The 15,201-nt window shown below is 41.9% G+C and overlaps 2 protein-coding genes across 4 annotated transcripts in view; both read left to right on the top strand.

Annotated features, from left to right (window-relative positions):
• Positions 1 to 5,372, top strand: part of hs6st1a (heparan sulfate 6-O-sulfotransferase 1a) — a 35,330-nt gene extending 29,958 nt beyond the window's left edge. Inside the window, exons 4-5 of the mRNA XM_046063069.1 lie at positions 823 to 1,145; positions 2,132 to 5,372. Coding sequence (XP_045919025.1) covers positions 823 to 1,145; positions 2,132 to 2,189 — 381 coding nt within the window. The 3' untranslated portion in view covers positions 2,190 to 5,372. The remainder of the gene's footprint in view (positions 1 to 822; positions 1,146 to 2,131) is intronic.
• A 4,263-nt stretch (positions 5,373 to 9,635) lies between these two features.
• Positions 9,636 to 15,201, top strand: part of uggt1 (UDP-glucose glycoprotein glucosyltransferase 1) — a 35,982-nt gene continuing 30,416 nt past the window's right edge. The window contains exons 1-8 of one of the 3 annotated variants that reach the window (XM_046062664.1): positions 9,636 to 9,709; positions 11,808 to 11,946; positions 12,342 to 12,421; positions 12,686 to 12,816; positions 12,922 to 13,034; positions 13,120 to 13,294; positions 14,815 to 14,911; positions 15,011 to 15,089. In XM_046062664.1, coding sequence (XP_045918620.1) covers positions 9,679 to 9,709; positions 11,808 to 11,946; positions 12,342 to 12,421; positions 12,686 to 12,816; positions 12,922 to 13,034; positions 13,120 to 13,294; positions 14,815 to 14,911; positions 15,011 to 15,089 — 845 coding nt within the window. In that variant the 5' untranslated portion in view covers positions 9,636 to 9,678. The other 2 variants (XM_046062665.1, XM_046062662.1) reach the window with 2 other exon arrangements.

Raw genomic sequence — 15,201 nt, forward strand, 5'->3', positions numbered from 1 at the left:
CCCCCCCCCCCCCCCCCCACTGATACTGCCGATCAAACATCTCTAATTTAACACTGGTGCAGCGATTTGCTTCTCTCTGTTGTTGCACACATTGCCTGCAAAATGAAATCCAGCACACCATCACAGATTTCTAAGGGATTCTCTTAATTAAACACATTTCCCCCTGCGTGCTGAAGTCACACACAGCAGATGATGCACGCCAATACAGCCAGCTGCATTGCACAACCAAACATCAAACATGCTCCTGTTATCTTGCTCCACATAATTTTTTTTCTCTGTTCCCTCTCTATGTAGACGTCCTATAAAGCTTTTGTACAAATGTCATATAATTGGCCGTTTCCATTGCAGGAACTTTAACAGAGGACCAATAACCTTTTAAAGGAATTCAGGATATTTACCTGCGTTTCAAGAAAGAAACCAGGGGCTAAATTTAGTCCCTGTACAATAGTTCCAGGTGACAAAAACTCCCTGCTTAGGATAAAATTATAAAATGCCTTTCGTCTCCCGGGTCTCCTTGTAAGGTGCATGTGGAAATGGAAGGATAAATATGGGTTCAGTTTGTCTAATGTGGAGACAGGTGTTCTGGAGTCTCCTTTTCCACCTCTGCATGTCTGCAAAATTGTGTCTCATTATGCGTCATCAGTCCAGAGTTTAGTTGCTTAGTTTAGTTCCATAGATCTTGCATCTGTTTCGCCCCAAAAGGCTGTAACTTATCCTTTGGTCTTTTCTTTCTTCTTTATGTTCTTCTTTCGTTCCGCCTTTTTTACGTCTTCTGTTATCACTGCCTCTGAGTTAACTTTAAATTTGCTCCCCTCTCAATAGATCCAGCGCATAGAGGAGCTAAATGAGCTGGACATGGAGCTTTACGACTACGCCAGGGACCTGTTCCAGCAGCGCTACCAGTACACCAGGCAGCAGGAGAGGCGGCAGCAGCGCATCAAGAACCACATGCAGCAGAGCCACCAAGGCCTGGGCCTGGGCGTCAACCTGTGGCCCTCACACAGCCGGCAGAGCTCAGTGTCGACACTGGAGGACGGGGAAGGGGATAGGGAGGAGCGGGATGAGGGCGAGGAGGGAGGCAGAACGGAGGAGGCGGGCAGCAGGCTCCCCACAGAGGACTACATGAACCAGATCATCAACCGCTGGTAGCAGCAGAGCAAACACACAGACATATCCTCACATATGTAATGTGAAATACATACACATATATACACACACACATACACAGAGAGTTGCTCTTGCATCAAAGACCCAAATGACTGACAAATAGACTTTACCAGAGAGTTGGCAGAGAGTCCAAGTGGTTGCTATGGAGACCTGGGATTGCATCAATTCGCATTATTGCAGTTTGCCCAGTTGTTATTAGCACCCGCTTGCCCTTTCCCCCACCTCTGAATTTCTCTGTCTCTCCTATTATCATCAATGACTGAGCAGCAGAGAGATATTTTTAAGAGTTGCTGACAGCCGAGTATCTCATCCACCACTCCACTCCTGTATTCCTTTCGTTCTCTGTGGCCTAATATGGAGCATGAGAAAATAAAATAAAAGTCTGTGAATTCCCACTAATCTTTGCTAAAGGGACCAGTCTATTTCCTGGATGCTCCAATTTCGAAGGAACTGGGGAAAGCTATGAAAGTGAGCTAATGGCTGAGCTGAACAAAGGAAGATGGTGGGAGTACACAAGAGACTGAACCAGAAAGAAAGAAAGAAGCGAGGAAAAGTTGGACTGAGTTGTGTAATAAAGCTTTCTGCTTAAAAAAAAAAAAAAAGTCAGCCATTTCACCCATGAACACGCTTTGGTCATGAAATAGTGGCCATCTCATTCTGATTTTAGGATGATTTCATTTGTATTTTCCTTTTGTGTTTATGCTTTTTTTAAAGCAAAGTTGTAATAACACTGAGACCAATGTTGCTGCCTAAAGAAAAGTGATTCCTTTATTTCTTTTGTTTTTATTGGTTTTATAAGTCAAAGCTAATGGATCGGATTGATGTACAATGGACCATAGCCATTACTGAAGCCTTGCATCTTGGGGGGGGTGGGGGGAGGCTGGCCTGTTTCTCTGTTAAAGGTTCCCAAAGCTCCTGTCGCTTCACAAGTTCATTATTTCTCTTTTTCGCTCCTTTTTTTTAGGGTCCCAGGCCTGCAGAGAATCAGCAGCCAATTACAGAGCCGAATCTCACATAGGTGAAGAAATCAAAGGCAGGGAGAGCCGTGAGCTCGCTGCAGGTTGTTGCCAGGAACCGTGCTGTGTGAGCGGCAAGCGCTTTGGAAGCCTTAACTTAGACAAATGCTTTGAGATGGGAGTTGGGGAACTACTGATCACCATGGCAATGGGAGCCCTTAATGTAGTGGGTGGCATTTTCAGTTTCTTGTTGGGTTTTTTTTTTGTTTGTTTTTTTTCAGACCAAGAGCTGCTTTGTAAAAGCATCGGTCTCAAACAAGCCTCCTTCCCACCTGCTGAAAGGGCACACAGAGCGCCGGTGACCTGTAGTTCATTAGCGTGAGCGGTATTTTATCCGAACGCACGGGGCGAGGTAGCAGTGCCTCTATGTACTGGGATCATAGTCAACATAATTATTGCCAGATATTATGTCTGCATTATACTACAGTAATTTCTCTGACTACTCGTGTGTCTGTGTGGATGAGTGTGTTTCTGTGTGTGTAAATAGTATGTACAGTATGCCTTTGATTGGCGTATGTGTATGCCTTTGTAAATAGTGTGCCTGACTGAGAGAGGATGCCTGATGAGTTTTGTGAATGACTGGTTCCATGACCAATTATCTTGACATTTTTTTTTTTTGTGTGTGGCGGTGGAGAGCGGGGCAACAAAGTCCCTCCAACAGCGGGTCACAGAAGTGTGACTGTCGTAGTGATGCAAGCCAATAATACTCCCCTCTGCCCTTTACTATACCATTTTGTTTCCCCCAGTTCTTGTCTCCTCCCTACGACATGTTTACGTATGAGGACTGTATCCCTATAATTATTTTAAAATCTGTATATTAACAAATCTGCCTGTGTGACATGTCTTTACTCTTTACAGCAAAACCTTCAAGTAGGGTTGGGTTTCGATAGCCAGCTCCATCAATTGCATCAAATTCTGTGACCCAGTCAAGTTCTTTTGACTTTTGTATTTTATTTGTCATGTGCTTGTGGTTCAAGCTGGGTTTTTTTATGTGATAGGTCAAAGAATTTGGTGCTTATTATCCAGATTTTTGGAACTCCGATGCTATTGAATCTCTTTATGAACATTTTATCTCTTCTTCTGTTCTATCAACGAAGAGGACTGATAGAAAACATTGATGTAGCTTTCATCGGTTTAAACAAAAAACATCATTGGCCGTAGACCCATTTGTGTCCTCAGCACTCTCGTAGCGTTCTCGACGCAAAACTTAGGGGAGAATCTAAAGAAAAAGTCTAAATAAAAGTTTTTTCTTGTTATCCATCATATCTTCAAAGGAAATGTTTGCAACCCCACAGGTTACAGCCGTCTGGCCGGAAAGATAAAATGTTTGCCCATGGCAAATTTAACATTTAAATCTAATACTTCCACAGATTGTGGCGGCTACTGGCATGACCCAAACTGCAAATATTGGATTTAAACACTGGTTTCACCCTGGGTAAACATTGCATCAGTCCCAAAATAACTTGGAGACAACATGCTACTGGATAACTATGGAAAAAATAACATTTTGACTTTTCTCCTAGGACTAACATAGGGAACACAGAGTAACATACTGAGGTCTCAGATGTTGGTCTACCAACAGCAGATTATATCGGCTGCATCCAATTTGCAACTAAATTAAACTTTGACTGTTTATTGCAAGCCGCTTTCTTTACCCGGCCAAAGCTGATGGGAAAAGAAACATCACTCTGACATACCACAAGTAACTGCAAGTGGACTGTGTGGTTTTGTAGTTCAACAAAACCAACAGAGTGCTTTCTCTTCTAGAGAATTTCAGTTTAACTTTTTTTTTGTATTCAGTTTTCAAGATGATCAACTTAATAGTTCTGTATCAGGACTTCCAGCATTTGGAGTAAGTAAGCTACACCTGTTGCTTCAATGTGTCAGATACATTTAATCAAAGAGTTTATATTTTATACTGTTCATCTCATTTTCAGGTTGTAAACATTAAAACCTTAAGTGTCTCTGCCGCTTCAGCCAACAAAAGGTGATTACAGATCTTTGGGTTTTAGTTGATTTACAACCTAAGAAGGTTGGATAAGGGATTCAAAAGAGATTCCAATTCAATGAGTGAATTTAATACTGGCTTCATATGCCATGAAATGTTATTTAACCCCAACCCTATATACATGCAAAGAATCTGAGCAATAAGAGGGGAAACCAATGAGAAGGTGGAGCAGAGAATGTAGAAGTAGGAAGGGAAAAAGACGTGTCACAGCACGATTTAATCAAAACTGAATGTAGTCCAAGTTTGGTGTCATCCAGCGGGCAATGGGAGGTTAACTGCTTCCTTGGTATTAAGATAAATAATGTATTGCAACCTGTTTTTTTTTTTTATGTCAGAAGGAAGAGGAAACTAACAATTTAGCCGCCCACCACCCTCCTTGTTAAATTTCAACTAATCACCCTGGATCCTCCCATGTCTGTGTCTTTTGATCAGCTCCTTTCAAATCAGGGATGATTCATGAAGGGAAGGAGAGAAGAACAAGGGGGGATGATGAAAGGTATTGGGATACATCCAGAGTCAATATGCTGCTTTTTGTGTAGCCTTCAAAGTAACGCAAATGGATATGGGAAGAGAAATCTCCCCTTGTTTTGTTTCATATTAACTTCCCCTTCATTGTATTCTTGAAACTGGAGACTTAAACACTGCAGCTCCAGGCATTTTGCCCACAACTACTTTTTCAGAGTCAGACTTGCTCTTATGTTAGCCCCTGTTTGGGCTCCAAACCAATATCTGGCTCTGCATTAGTGGTTAAAGACTGAATACAAAACTGATTCTGTGTTTTATTTTCAGTGTTCCAGTTACAAGTGACTTGAAGCAGAGCTCAAAAATAATACTCCCCATACGTGAACAGTGTATAAAAGGAAACCTCCTTTCACTGAAATTATTCCAGGAATTGATGCTGTAAAGCTATACTCAAATGTTTTATGTCTCATCACTCTGTATATCTGATGTCTTAACAGCGTTTCCTTTGTGACAGTGACGCAACCCAGATGTCTCTAACATCATCCAGTTTATTTTGTTTGTTATTTTTTAAAGTAAGTGTGATAGGGACTTTATTTTTATTTTTGGATTGGTGTGCAGTCTGTCTCTGGCTCCTTATGTGTGCATCATTCTGGGTTTGTTTCTTATGATTGCAAAAATGAATCATCAAGCCACCAATTAAAATATTTCATTTTTACAGACCTGACTGTGTTGTGGTTGTCACTGCATGTAATTTCTGATGTTGTCACTCTGTTATCAAGCACACAGCCATGAAAAACATCTCCCCTTTGACAGTTTGTTTACTAGATGGAAACTACATCCAAGGTACTGAACTTGAAATGCAGACACATAGTCATCGGAGAAACACTCCGTTAGTGATTTTTTGACATTTTGTGTGGGAGCTTTGCCCTCCAGGTTTTTGCGCTACTTCCATCCTCAGGCCAATCTATAACTAGAGAGCATGTCAGCTACTCGCCTACACAAACCACAGGACCGTGACCCCATAAGGCAGCCCCCCCTTTCCCTCCTAATGACAACCTCAGCCCTGTCAACGGTGATCTACAGCCAAATTCAATCTGCAGACACTCAGGGCCTGCCTAACACACGTACATGCACACAAATAGGCTACGCTTCTTCCTATGCTGTGGCAGGTGGGCGTTTGGCAAGCAGGGGACGGAGACTCCTGGCTGGTACAAATTTCCTTCTCTGTCCTTGGCTGAGCACATAAAGGAGAGGGAGCGGAGTGCAGGGTAATGCACCGTCTCATCAACAGCTTCAACTTCAACGTCAAACTTTGACCCCTTGAGGCTGGGGGCAGAAAAACGATTTGCCCGGGCTGCGTCAGGCAGAGGGAATTGGCTGGAGGGAGATCAGAGCAGGCACTGATGAGAGCAGGAGTGTAAGGGAGATGCGGAATCAGAGGGTCTTTATGTAAGACAGGAGGAAAGAGAGGATGTATTTGTGCCTGACATATGAACAGAGAACGAGAGGGAAGTGAGGAGGAGCGGGAGAGAAAGGGAAGGCTGTGCAGCCTCTCTGGCAGCTGCTGCATGGTGTATTGGACTGAACGCAGTCTTTAATCCTCCCCATAGCTCTGGGTCGCTGTCATTTCAAGTGCAGCTGGACTGAACAACAATAATGGCTCAGCTACTGCAGAGGGCTGGATAGCTTTTGTTTGGGCTGAACGTGTGCATGTGAGTGTTTGAGTGAACGTGCTCGCTCGTCTCCTGCAGTGGGAATCCGGTTCTAAGTGATTATATGGGCTCTGGCTGCAGTCCATTATTAGGAGGTCAAACTGGCTGCAGCTCCTCGTTGCCGTTCCCATGCTTCTTTCATGCAAACAAAGAAGCTCTGGCATTATCATCTCTTATTTTCAGCATGGAATTCTGTAGATAAGTTCATATTGAGTGCATCCCTTACATGCATCAGAGCCAGGCTATTGTAGTTCTGGAGGATTGCCCTGTTGGCGCCTCCACAATGGTCACTATGGAGTTTGGTGCTCTGTCTCTGGTTGGCTTAGGCCTTCATCGTCAAATATACAATGTAGATAAATCTCTATACACAAACAATTTGAAGAGTTTTGATACTCTGTTATGTCAGAAAGTAAATAAACAGGGCAGTGAGAGAGCGCAATCCAGTGTTGGAGTGCACATTTTTCCTTCAGCAATAAAATAAATATGATTAGATCGGACATGGGGCTGTTATCAGACCTTCCACTCCGGGTTTGGCTAATCTCCCAGGTCAACACCCAATCATCTGCCATGATAATAAAGGATTGAACAGAAGAATCCAACCTCCCAGGCAGCGCTCTACTCTGGAGCTCTTACAAACTGATACCAGTGGGAGTCCAATCTGAGGAATCCCACAATCCCATTATGGTCTAATCTGTGTGTTTGTTATGTTTGTGTGTGCATGGAGCTGCGGCCCAGGAGCTCATAAAGAGCTGATCCGCGGCAAACTTGTTAACCTCTACAAGCCTGAAAAATGTCGATGCTGGAGAAATGTAGCAGCATGCAAACCCGGGGTCAAGGCCAAACATGACATCTAAGGTCATTAGGGGGGTAATATATTCTCTTTAAACGCATGACATGACACATGCACACACGCACAAGGGAGTGTAAAAATGAACATTGTAAATGTTATTGTGCATTTAAAAAAGTGACTGACCCTAATTAGAAAGTTGTCCTTTTGCTAAATACGTTTATATTTGTTTTAACTGTTACAAACACCGAGGTAACCAAGACTGCCCTCTCCTCTATCAGTATTTAAGAGCTAAGTCCAGCCCAGCCCAGTGTTTGGCTGTAATGTGGTGAATTAGCTTCATGTAGGAGACCCCGACTGACCCCCATTATACAGTCAGGGACACATTAAATTAGTGGCAACTCACGTGAAACGACAAAAAGTATTAATATTAATGGAGGTTTAATTGAGGTCGTTGTGGTCCCCCGTTGAGGCTTTCAACCTCTAAAATGGCTGACGTGTGATAGTGTGAGGAGAGGGAGCCCACTGCCCGGCTCGCCATTTCATATGTGACCCCGGAGAAGATGACAACCATCTCCCATAATTCATCTAAAGATGTCACCTTCTTGACAGATGAACGGGCCCTGTGGGCTGTGTGTGTGAATGTGTGCGTGTGTGTGTTGCAAGGTTTAGCTATACTTGCAAGGACTGTCTGAGGACGTTTTTTGCCTGTCCTCATTGGGACACAGTTGATTTTTGTGTTAGATTGTGTATGTGTGCGTGCATGTCTCTAGATGTGGGAGGTGTGCCGCGCATGCATATCAAAGTGAAGGTCAAATACAGCAGGATAATTAATGTCGCTGCTTTTTATATAATGTTAAATCAAACCCTGGAACTGCTCCCTCTAGAGGATCAGCTGTCCAATTTAATTTAGGCTGCAGAGCGCATAAATGAAAAAGCAAGACCCATTTCTCCACACCCTGGGAAAGTGTCTACGTACCTTTCATCTTCTTTTTGTCAAGACCACACAACAGGTAGACGGGGAGCCTGGCCTGCTCTACCAATCTGCCCCAAAGGGACAGTTTATCCAAAAGATACAGCCTATCACAGAAATTCAAGGTAAAGGTTTACAAAACGGAACCCGGGAATCTCAGGTGCCTTTGCAAAATGAAAGGGATTTCAACTTCTCTACGTTTTCATTACCACATAACAAATAGTATTAACCAAAGGGACAGCTTTGGCTTTTTGTAAATACAGGTTTTATTTCCCATGGCTATCACACCATGCATGCAGCAAACCTCATTTCCATGAGCTGTTTTAAAAATGAATTTGTGCTGTTTTTTTCAAATCAAGTCCCAAATATATATGGATAACCTTATTGGTCTCTTGTGTAAAATAAATGTGGGAGCACTAAACTTATCTACATGCACAGCTATACAAATACAGCCCTCCATCTCTCATCTTCCTTCTTTTAAATGGCAAATCCCTCCTAATAATATTATATCTATATTAAACACAACAGCTTCAATATGAGTTAAAAAATTTTTTTATTGTATTGATTTTTTTAGATCATTAAATACAAAATAAACAAATTCTGTATTAAACAAAAAAGAAAAGCTACACATACAACAGTATGTCTGTCATATACTGTGTACTTGCATAGATACATGCACCTACTTACACACATACGAATGTATTAATACCATAGACTGTAGATTAATACACATACAAATACATATCTGCATACACAAATAATTATTGTTTTGCTTTCTATGCACTCCTCTCTTTCAACATGATATTGTAATAACATAATATGTGAGTTTTAACAAGTCTCGTTAAATTAAAGTAAATAATATAACAACATAGAGACATTAAGTGCTGCTTTCAGATAAACTCGTTTGGATGTAATATCTCAAACAAATTCCCAGGAACCCATGGAGCATCCCACTATGAAGTGTCAATGGACCAACTTCATAAAAGTGACACCTGCTTTAATTTGTAGCTGGGGACAATCCTGCATGTTAGTAAATAATGATTTTACTCTCCAAAGTCCCTGGAATGACACAGTATAAATTATGTTTAGGGTGGGTATTTCATTTAACTGATACAAATAACCACTGCTGAGCATACATTTGGTATCAGATATATAATCAACCAGTAACTAAATCTGTTTTTCAACACTTGTCTTTCCAGCAACTCACATGTATGTTTGGGGGGGGGGTTGGATTGGAGCGGAGCGGGGTACACCCTGGACAGGTCGCCAGTCCATCGCAGGGGGGGGGATAATGTATTTTCTAATTTAGTAACAACATATTATGGTTTTTGTTTTTAGCTTGGGAGGCAAGGGTTAAGCAGTAAAGTTAATTGCCAGATTAGGTTCAGTTTCCCAACTCTTCACTTTTTAATTATCTGTCATTGAAATTGGCTATATTGTGTTCAAGTCACGTTTCAGTGTTGTTAAATAGTTGGAGGATTTCAGTAATTTTGAACAGGCAAAATTGTGGTTACCTAATCTAGCTGACAAGACCCACCCACTCCCAGCGGAACATGAATGCAGGAAGCTACGAAGCCGGCTTCGGTGAGAATATAGATCATTTAATTTTATGTCATGAACCTATAAACGACTGTATCCAATGCTGTTTATTAATGTTTTTTGGAGACTGCAACTCTAGCTGAGTGTAAGTAAACCGAAGCGAGTAAAATCGGGTAGTTTTCCTTTTGTGTAGGAAGAGTTAGCTAGCTCCTGCGTTTTTTTGGCTAACGTTGATTTTCAGGTAGCTTTAGCTTTAGCTCGCCGTGTCTTCACCAGTCTATGGTCTTCACCAGCTGTTGACGGGCTCTGGATGTCAATGTAACGGACATTAAAGCTGTTTAGACCACTTGAATATATGCGCAATAAGGCTCTTGTAGTGAGCAGTTTGCTACCTGTAAGAACCTTATTCTCTAATCTGTGGGTTGTCATTGAAACAGTCTGGCTGTCCAGACTGCGCGCTTATTGGACGGATGAGCCACGCTGAACTTTCCTATTGGACAGAGATCAAACAGCTTTTTGTTTACTAGCGAAAACCCCTGCAAGACATCCCCAAAGCACCGTGTCCTGTCGTAGGACACACGAAACCAACAGTAGAAGTATGATGTCGTGACTAAGGGTTCTGACCCCTTCCTCTTCATCATCCCGGTCTCTCTGCCCTCACCCACACTTACTGTCTTGTGTCAGTCCAGATTTTGTCTAGCTCCATGAACGGGGCCATACATTTGCTGTCTTTGCTGCTCCACTTCCTGCCTCTGTGTGTCTACCCTGTTGCCTCCAAGTTTCAATTAAGTGCGCTGCACAGACTATGGATTTGCAATGCTAAGTCAGTCGATCACAAATGTGAGAATTTGCTTTGTCTAAACATAATTATAAACTGATTAATGTTGGGTTTTGGACGTTTAGACAGATAACAAAAGACATTTAATCACCTTAGACTGTAGAAAATTGTGTTGGTCATTTTTCATTGTTATGAGTGAAAAGTGATTGACTGCAAAACTAATTAGCAGATAAATGGCAATTTATTATGAAAATAATATGAGTTGCAGCCATAGTAGACTATTCCTGGACATAGGTTCACTGATCATCAGATAGTTTGCAGTGATTTGATTAGGCAAAACTTAATTTAGGAATATGGACAATGTTAAAATAAATAAATAAATTTACCATATTAAAACTTGATTCAGACACAAGGGTACAGCATTACAGATAATGCAGGACGCACATTCATTAATATTTTACGTTAGTGGTGTAAATGTCCTGACAAATTTGCAGTTAATCATATGATGAAAAACTAAATGACACAGTGAACCTTGGGTTCATGGTGCCTTAGTGCAATTTGCTGCTTTGTCCAGTTGGTGGTTCAGCCTTGTCTAGATCGAGCTGACATACATTAAACTTCGTACCTTGCATCATAAAGCATGTCAGAAGCGTCTCAAGTGATCACCCATGAGCAGATGTTGCATCCCGCTCTTATTTCATCGAAACTCTTGGAAACTGTGACCATTGCTGAACATAAAAACATACACATTACAAGTTGTTTGGCAAAGGCAAATCTATAGTATCCTAGTGTTAAGAAATATGGATGAAGTCAAGTATCAAAGTGTTAATAAGGATATTTTCTTACATTAATATATATCACAGTATGGCAAATGTATGCAAAATCACAGATAAAATAATCCTACTTATTTTTTGGAAGCAATGAAATGTGCCCCACTGCTGTACCAAATGTAGAAAACCAAACTTGAATTATTCATTTTGTCAATGTTTACCTTGCATTGTATTACCACCATTAATACTACCACTAATTGTTAATTTGGACAACAGAAATTTGTAGAATGATATTATCATGATATGATTCTGTTAAAGGTAAGTAGTTGATCTGTCAATGCGGTCAGGAATTTGACATAACAACACAAAAGTGTTCACTTTTCCATGCACACTGATTGACTGGATCCCTGTGTTCCATCGATGTGCTTTGGGTGCAGTCACATCTGTATTTTAGATGTCCATGTGTCACCCAAGATGCTTTTTGGTGACTCTCTGGCTCTACCAGACATATTCTTGCTCTGATTATCCTGTCATTCCTATGAATCTTCAACTCATTTGCCACCACTTCCCACCTAATGCCTCCCTCAACTCTCAGGTGTAGGCTTGAGGATGTGGCTTCTGTGGGTCCTGCTGCTATCGCTGTTCTCTGCAGTGTCTGGGGCTGTAGACTCCAAGGCGGTCACCACCACCCTCACGACCAAATGGGCAGATACTCCTCTGCTGCTGGAGGCAAGGTACGACCGCATTACATCTGACATTACATATTGAAAGCACATAATGAATAAATTAATATCCTGAGGGCTTGTAGGATCATCACTACTGAGACTGTCCTATGTGAGTTTAAACTTCCGATGTCATTGATGTGTCCTTGAGCAAGTTGCTGAATACTTAAAGGCTTCAAATGCTGTACTGTGTACTGTAGCTGACCCTGTGCTCTGACTTTGGCGAGCAACATAAAAACCTTTCTCTAGAAAGTATTATTTATTATTATTCAACCAAATGTACCTTTTAACTATAACTATACTTTACTTAATAACTATTTACAGTTACAGACAGTATGCACAGACTGCATATAGAGTCCCAGCACAGCTTATGAAACTGCCACCATCATCATCTTCTTCTTCCTCAGTGAGTTCCTGGCAGAGGAGAGCCAGGAGAAGTTCTGGGACTTTGTGGAGGCCAGTCAGAACATAGAAGGAGAGCATGATGGTAAAGTAAAGCTACCTCCACTTGTCTCACCCTGTTTTCACTTTTAGTCTCTTTGCTACGAGCAGCTGAATTTATGATGTGTATGCAAGCCTCTTGGCAGCATTTGCAGTGTCTATGTTTTGGCCAAACACTTACGAAAGGAATAACATGATAAAATAGAGCTGCAAACTGTATAGTTGTTCTGTTCGTTTGTGTGTCTACCCATGTGTCAGAGAGCACAATGCTGACTCATTACTTCTGTTTCTGCTTATTGTCCTCATGCAGGCACAGATCAGGCCTACTATGACCTGATTGTGAAGAAGGCCAGTGTCTTGCTCAGCTCCGTCCAGGTGAACATGCTGAAGTTCGCCCTCTCCTTGAGAGCCTACTCTGCAACAGTACACTCCTTCCAACAGGTACCAGAAAGATGCTTTGATGTTGTGTTGGAAGGCTTGTACTTGCGTGTGAGGAGTGTCATATTTTTTTGGATGTGTGTGAAAGATCCTGCTGTTTTATTTTAGATAGCATCCAATGAGCCTCCTCCTCCTGGCTGCTCAGCGTTTTTCAGCATCCATGGAGAAAAGACGTGTGACGCAGAAAGTTTAGCTACACTGCTGAAAACAGCACCTGAAAGGTAACTAAAACACACACAATTCAGACATTTAACCAGTGAATTAATGACTGATCTTACAAATAACTTTGTTGTCTCTCTCTATCAGGCCAAAGCCATACCTCTTCAAAGGTGATCACAAATACCCAGGATCAAATCTAGATGCTCCCGTGGTCATTCTGTATGCCGAGTTTGGGAAACCAGATTTCCAGAGGCTTCACGAAATCATATCATCGAAAGTCTACGAAGGCCTGGCAACTTATGTGCTCCGCCATTACCTTGCTGTAGGTGTTTCTCACACTCTTCTGACAAGATTAACTTTAAAGTTTAAATTTGAAATTATGGCCAACCTTCCACCCAACGTGTACGCAAACTACCCTTACCCCTGGTTTTAATCTGGATCTAGATAGACATCCAATCCATGTGTCTTTGCATTTACACCTGGCAACACCTAATTAGTGTTCTAATTATCTCCATTCTGCCCGCATTGTGATCAGATCTCAATATGGAAATTAGTTGGCTGTTGCTGGGCATGCTTAAGCTAGCAATTAGAAGCAGAGTTAGGTGACCTTTCGTCCGGGTGGATGTTTTTTCTCAAGAATGTGGTCATGATGTACAGATTGCGTTTACACCTGACTGAGATCCGATCACTGAATACCTCCAAATGTGGTCTGGCTGATCCAGTCGCTTTTCCGATCCCAATGTATGCATTTACAACTGGCATTAACATGCGTTCTTCATTATCCATTGTGTGTGTAAGGAGGATTGGAAAAACATTTGTTTTAGCCTGGAAATAAATCTCTATATATTCACACACACAGATTAGCAGTTTTCTGAAAACACATTATATCTGGATGTGTTTTCATGTCTCCCTTCATTTGCATGATGTTAAGTGTCGTCCTTGTGATCAGAGATGTTGTCAGGTTGAATCCCAAACTTTCGTAAAGTGGCAAGTGAATGGATGCTCTCCTCTCCATCCACAACTTCTGTCATGGCAGGTAGTAGTAGTAGCAGCAGTAGTAGTAGTAGTATTGCTCAGACCCCACAATTGAATGTACTATAGGTAACTGTATGAACTCGACGTAGGATGTTGATTTAAAAGCACTTACTACCTTAAACAGTTGAATTGAATTCCACATTTTCATCTGGGATGAAAAGTGCTACTTCAATTTATCATGTCAAGTTGAAGTTGGATTGCTTGTTCCCTCACATGCAAATCCAGTTGCAAATAAGTTCCCCCCCCCCCGCAATTATGCTAAATTATTCTCTCCATCTGTCTGTAAGGCATGACGTCCTGGGCACTGGGGAGGTTGTAACACTTTTAATGCTTTTTCTTTTTACTTTAAAGCTTCAGGGCCAACCAGAGTACAGTTAGTGTCTTCAGCACTTAGCAGGCAACAGCTGGTTGTCTGTACTTGAAAGCTGTCAAAGTAGTCAGTAAGCGCATGTGTTTATAATGCAAGTGAGAGAAAGAAGTTAGAGCCTTGTACAACAACAGAAGCCACTTGGGTCAACACTTTTTTTTCTGCTTACTTAGTTATATATGAATCGGAAACATTAACTTCTTCATTAAGTTCGCCATCAGTGCAGCTGCAATAAAAGTAGACAGCTTGATTGCCGTCTAACTGGCGTGACTACGCTTGTTGCCTTTTGAATGCATGTACACATGCTTTTAAGCCCTCGCTGGATACATCCTCAGGTGCTGTGTTGAGGCTTATCAAGGAATCAGACAAACACGTGATAGGGATAAGGACTACTTCTCCCTCTCATCTTCTTACAATGCTTCCTCCTCCTTTCCCTCCAGAATCCAAGTGGAAAGAAAGTCTATCTGTCTGGGTATGGAGTGGAGCTGGCCATCAAAAACCAGGAGTACAAGGCAAAGGACGACACACAAGTCCAAGGTGCACGGGATCACACATTGCCGATACACACATGCCCCCGATCGTGTAATCCCAGGGGAGTACTGATGTGAATAACGAGTGAATTGATTGTGGTTTCAGGGGCGGAGGTGAATGCTACAGTGATCGGAGAGAATGATCCAGTGGACGAGGTCCAGGGATTCCTTTTTGGCAAACTGAAGTGAGTGACTTTGTGTCAGCCCATGAGAAAAATTCAAAGCTTGGATCAGCTCCAGGAACTGCGCCACGCTCTCAGCAGCCAAGCTCTTTATCTTCTTCATGTTTTCCTCCAC

Source organism: Micropterus dolomieu, linkage group LG11, assembly GCF_021292245.1.
Source record: "Micropterus dolomieu isolate WLL.071019.BEF.003 ecotype Adirondacks linkage group LG11, ASM2129224v1, whole genome shotgun sequence".
Classification (NCBI taxonomy): Eukaryota; Metazoa; Chordata; class Actinopteri; order Centrarchiformes; family Centrarchidae; genus Micropterus; species Micropterus dolomieu.